The sequence below is a fragment of the Acomys minous genome (genome assembly GCF_964271855.1).
Source record: "Acomys minous genome assembly, chromosome: 15".
Classification (NCBI taxonomy): Eukaryota; Metazoa; Chordata; class Mammalia; order Rodentia; family Muridae; genus Acomys; species Acomys minous.
This window is the reverse complement of record NC_140497.1, coordinates 70,266,446-70,272,627: the sequence shown is the minus strand read 5'-3', so window position 1 is coordinate 70,272,627 and position 6,182 is coordinate 70,266,446. Positions and strand designations below refer to the sequence as shown.

Sequence of the window (6,182 nt, the reverse complement as noted above, 5' to 3'; positions counted from 1 at the left end):
GATAGCAGTGACAGCAGAAAGCAGAGACATTCTGACTTTCAGCTGGTATATGAAACGGTAAGGGTAAAATATAGGAACTGCAGTGACGTTCTTCCTACATTTAGAACCTACCAAGGACCAACTTTCTTGTAAACTAGGACAAGTAAATTGTATGAAAACCCACAGAGAAGGCTTTAGACAAAGAAAAGTTAGTAATGGGGGAGCTGAAGGGATGGCTCAGTGGTTAAGAACACTGACTGCTCTTCTAGAGGTCTCAGGTTCAATTCCCAGCACCCACCTAGCATCTCGCACTGTCTATAACTCCTGTTCCAGGGGAATATGGCTCCCTCACACATGAAGGCAAAACACCAGTGTACATGAAATAAAAAACAAATACATTCCTTTAAAAAAAAGAAAGAAAAAGTTAATAATGAATAATGCAACATCCATCAGAAAAACCAAAAACATTTCTTTTCACTAACAGAATAATTTTTCGCCTTCAAATATTGGGAAGAATGGCTTGTGAATTATTTAAAATTTTATTTTACATGCTGAGATCACTAAAAAAGAACAGTTTGTAGACACTATTTATCAATTCCTTCTAGAAGAGAGGCCCCATAGTGCTGAAATCTTAATATTTTGTTCACTGTCTGGCCACCTGTAAGTGCTAAATAGTTTTAAGTAAAAGGGTTAAATGTTTTGGTAGTTAGGAGTTCTTCGTAGCCTTTCTAAGGCATCCGTACTACCATTAACAATGGTGTTAGCATGAAAGAACGGAAGAGAGCTGTGAGCTCAAGGATATGATGAAGGCAGCTACTGCAGTCTGAATTTGATGTTTAGGAAGAGGAGTAGTTAGGAATCCGGGTAGATGTCGACATTGGGTAATTGACTAATCTGTTACTAATTCTTCACCTCTCCCTTCACAGGACTTGACAGCCATGAAGGTCTTCATCCTCGCCTGCCTTGTGGCACTTGCTCTCGCAAGTGAGGTGTGTACAGAGACCTCCTAAGTAATTAAAGATGCAGAGAATGGTCTGATCCCTTACAGCCAATAATAGCCGTGAGCTCTTAGTGTACAATTAATGGAGAGTTTAAGAGCTCTTTATTTAACCATTGCTACTTTGAGATTCAATGTTTCAAAGCTCCTGTAGGGTTCCCAAGCTGGAACAAATGCTTACTGCACTGTTGTATGTATGGCAGATTCCCTAGCTAAAACTTAGACTACTGAGAAACCAAACAAGGCCTCAGAAATACACCAAATAAATATGATTCCACAGAAGTAGACTCGCATGTGCAGCTTGAATATTTCATTCTTATGGTGAAGTGTATGCATCTCTTTAGATAAGCAGGTCAAGTCTAGTAAGAGTCGAAAGGGGGTATTCGGAGGAAGAAGGAGAGCTGTAGGCATAATTTAAAGTGTTTAGTGGAAATTAAAGTAATTTTTGTCATTCATTAAAAATCCTGCACATATTTATATAATGTAAGAATATGTCAATAAAAATTTACTAAAAGATAAGAGAGATAGTAAATGCAGATTTTCAAGATTGTAAAAGGCATATAATATTATTTTTTTAATTTCTGAAAAAGGTAGATGATATAAAACTTCATGTTAAGTAACAAGGTAGTTATAGTCACTAATACTGGTTTTTTGTTTTTTGTTTTGCTTGTTTATTTTTACAGAATGGAGTACTTAATGCATCCTCTGAGGTAAGAATTTTTATTGAGAAAAACTTTCAACCCTAACATTACTACATTTTTAATGATCTAAAAGTCCTAATTGGATCTATCAATTAACATATATGTATATGTATTTTTGTTTATAGACTGAGAGTGCTTCCAGTAGTGAGGTAAGGTGACTGTCAATCATAAGCAATGAAGTGCTGTCTTTCTGTTGAGTTACATTGTGTTAGTCACACTACCGCATATACTTCCTGTAAATATATATTGCATGATATTAGAGGCAGAAAAATATCTGAATGGTTTCATATTTGTATATGACTATTAGTTTCTTATTTGAAATGTTGTCACTGCCTCTCCTAGCTGTTTATCTTAGAAGCACAAAATCTTATCCTCTACCATAAACTCTCCCTAATCTCACCTACATTTTTAATACTTACTGTGTGCTTTTTGTCATTCACTCATTGGCTAGGAGCTATAGAGCCAACTAAAGACAGATACCGATAGGTGTAACACGCTTCCTCTCTAGTGGGCAGGCTGGCTTGCCGAAGGGACACATGTGGTTAGGAAGGTTGCAATTTAGGTAAATAAGAATCAGTAGGATACAAATCTACCCGAGAGAATGACATATAATTCTTTACCTTAAAGTGCTTATCATTTGTTCATTAGAGAATATAAATATATACTTTTCTTACACAATTCTACAAATGCCTCAGAGGGATATTTTTTTCATGGCTTACTTGAAGCCTAGTGTATCAGCAAGTGAACTAAGAGTGACTACTACACTATACGGCCATTAGACTGTATTTTCAATTGTGTTTTTGTGTTTGGGTTTAAGAATCAAATGGAATTTAAAAATCATTTGTAGCCAGAGAAAGAAGCATGGTTGTAGAGGGAACTAGAGTTGTGTAGATGTGTCTTTGCATACTAGGCTCACTAATTTATTTTTCTTTCTTGACTGCACTCACTTTTCTTGTATATGATAGGCTTATACACAATGTTTTAAGGTGTTTAAATATAAGCTTCATCAATTTTCCCATTAGTAACCTATTAAGGGAACCTACTAAATACCTTAATTTTTAATATGCATTGATATATAATTTTATTCAGTAAGAGTAATTTTTTTTTTACTTTTCTGAAGGAATCTATTGTCCGCATCAATGAGGTAAACCCATTCATTATATTTAATCTCCATGCTTTATTTTTGAAGATGAAAATTTTGAGTTTTTTTAAAAAAGTATGGTTTATTTTTAACAGAAACTTCAAAAGGTGCAACGCATGGAACAGGTGCAAGCAGAGGTAAATTACTCATGAAGAATATATGCCTTGAAAGCACGTGGGAGTGCCAATACGTTTTCTACATCACAATTGTCATTGCTAAGGGTATTATCTGTTCTTAATAATGAACATAAGCATGTTCCCAGTAGAAACCATGTCCCTTTAATTTTCTAAATGAACATGATGATTAAAGGACATATTGGCAATTTGACAGAAACCCTAAACGGACCACCTAGCAGACGAAGAATCTTGCTGACCATCCTCTTTCGTAGTTCATTTTCTTCACCCGCAGGCTGGAACCATTTTTAAGAATTTCCCATGAATGTAGTTAACTGACTTTCAGTAGAGTCAGTAGTTTTAACTCATATTTTGTTTTATGATAGCATTTATACTTTATGTTTACCTAGTCTTAAGGGCATTTCTAGTCCAAAATAAAGGAGAGAGATATCCAACAACTGTATGTAACAGTGCTTAATCTATGATATAAAGTAGTAGAGCATGCCTTCAAATCAGTGGTTTTCTGAAGAGCATCAAGTTCCACTATCATATCACACTTATAGCCATATATTTGGTGAGGTTTTTATTTTTAGTGAATGGCTTAATGGTCACACTTTATTTTACAAATCAAACTAAAAATATTAAATTGGACACCTATTGAAAAGGTTAAGAAAACTACTTTTACCGGGTGACGTCATTCTAGAAGTTGGGCAAAATTAAATATTGCCAGAATCTAGTAACAAATCTAGTAAACTATTGTTAGCATTATCCCACTAAACCTTTCAAAATTAATTTGCTTTCAATTATATGGAAACAATTTGTTCTATTATCAACCCATAGAGGCTGAGAAATCTGTGCTTTCTTGTACCAAAGTGAATAGCTACAGAGGTGGAAATGGCTTGGAAGACAGTGATATGCTTCCGACAAATCTTGAACATTTAATTTTATTTTTTACTATAATTCATCTATGACTAGAATAGGTTAGGAAAAATCCCTTAAGGACACTTAGCTTATTTTCTTCATGTTGTTCGAGACAGCACCTTATTATTTTGTGTATCTTTTTTTTTTTAAAGTTGCTATATTCTCTTATTCTTGCCCAAGATTGCCTAGAAATTAGTTTTTAGCTTAGGTTGGTCTCAAAGTCATAACAATCCTTCTGCTTCAGGCTACCAACTGCTAGGTTTAGAGGCATTAGACACCATACAGAGCTAGACCAAGATAGTTTTTAAGCAAATGAAGGCTTTTGTTGTTGTTGTTGTCATCCATTCCATTGCTTAATTATTGTTGGCTAAAAGATTATTGATTAATCAAGAATGATGACATTGCTGACTTTCAGACTAAAGGGTTCCCTTCTTTCTAGGATATGCTCCAGGACAAAGTCAACCCCTTCATCCAGGCTCAACCCCAGGCCTTTCCATATGCCCAGCCCATTTCTTGCACTCCCCTTGCACAAAACGTCCAGCCTATTGCTCAGCCCCTTGTGGTGCCTTCTCTTGGGCCTGTCATTTCTCCTGAACTGGAAGCCTTCCTTAAAGCTAAAGCCACCATCCTTCCCAAGCACAAAGTGATGCCCTTCTCTAACTCCGAAACTCTGCTCCGCCTCTTTAACTCTCAAATCCCCAGTCTCGCTGATATCGCCAATCAGCACTCTTCTCAGTCTCTGGTCCAGCTCCTGGCACAAGCTGTGCAGGCTTTCCCTCAGAGTCCCGTGGCTTCCTCTCAGTACCAGCTGTCTGCTCTTCAGTCCAAAGTTCTGCACTTCCTTGAGCAAGCAGCATCTTTCCTTCAAGGAGATATGTCTGCCCAGGACCTTCTGCAGTACCTAGAACTGCTGCTTAACCCCGCCTTCCAGGTCCCTACAACTCAACAACGTCATCCTATTACTGTAAGTTTAAATGTACTTCCTTTCATTTTCCCTCAAAACGCGCATATGACACCATTAATAGAGGAAATGAGAGCTCTAAAATGAAACAATAAATATATATTTCATTAATAAATAGACGGTTCTTAAAGTTAGCTATAAAATAGAATCACCTGGAGATCTTCATTTAACCTGATTTCCAGTGCTTACCTAGTGACTAGTCCCTCACAGATTCTGATATAATTCTTATAGTCATCCAGCAAAAGTAATGACACTTTGGGAATAGATAATTACAAGAATATTGATTTAATTGGTAGGCTGCTTTAAAGAATGTTAAGGTCAACTAAACCACAGATAAAATTGGCAAGCTTATTAGATTTTGGTAACCAATTTTCTTCTGCAGAATTCTAAAATTTCTTTGTGCATATATATTATCCACATACTGCAATTTATTTGTTCTTTTGACTATATGTGCATGGAGTTAAAAGACTGAGATGTTTCATTTGACATATAAAACACACTTTAGGCAAGTGTTACACTGAGGGAAAATGTTTATTTATTTATTTGTATTTGTTTGCATTTAAGGTCTAAGGATTTCCAGGTTATTATCTTCTCCTCATTTTTGGTAAGTTCAAATTAATGAGTAGGATTATAATTTTTATATTTGATGTCTTTTTATATTTCATTCTCTTATGTAGACACAGCAGAGTGGCATTAACTTAATTATCATTGTGGCTTCACTAGTTGACTGCCTCTTGCCCACATGATTCTAGGCATAGTTTATATTTCAAGGAACTTATAATTTTATTTATTTGCCATTGGGATAGATCTGTCTCATTCCAAAAGCATGTATCTTTATATTTTATGGCATCATGTTGTTAAAAAAAAAGATTTATTTTATTTTATTTTATGTGAATATTTTTGCTTTTCTTACAGGCCAATTTTCATTTCAATGCGTACATTAGGTTTCATAAATTTTACATTTACTGCATTTACCACTGTGTTTTCATTCATGACTCAAAAATAAATTACTTAGTCTAGGTATTTAATAGTACAACAGGGAAAGGAATATAGCTTTGAGATTTTAAACTATATAAGCCCTTAAGGCTGAAGAAAGACTGTATTTTGCAACAATTTCTTATGAACTGATATGGCATTGAATAGACGTTTATATGTCAACAAGGAAAGAAACAATAGAGCACATTTGTAAAACAAATTGCTTTTTTGAAGTGCAAATGGTGAGAAGCGAAATAATAAAACACAACAGTCCTCAACTTGTGGATCTTAACTCCTTTGGGGGGTCAAGTGATCTTTTCCCAGGGTTGCATACTTACATTATGATTTTTAGCAGTACAGAATTACAGTCATGAAGTAGCAATGAAATAATTAT

General features: G+C 35.2%; 1 protein-coding gene across 1 annotated transcript; it reads left to right on the top strand.

Moving 5' to 3' along the window:
* Positions 1-917: 917 nt before the first annotated feature.
* CSN2 (casein beta) lies at positions 918-5,559 on the top strand (the record flags this gene model as incomplete). Its single annotated transcript, XM_084758293.1, has 5 exons — positions 918-968; positions 2,798-2,821; positions 2,914-2,955; positions 4,292-4,816; positions 5,491-5,559. The coding sequence occupies 5 exons, from the start codon at positions 918-920 to the stop codon at positions 5,557-5,559; spliced, it is 711 nt and encodes a 236-aa protein (XP_084614419.1).
* Between the last annotated feature and the right edge of the window lie 623 nt (positions 5,560-6,182).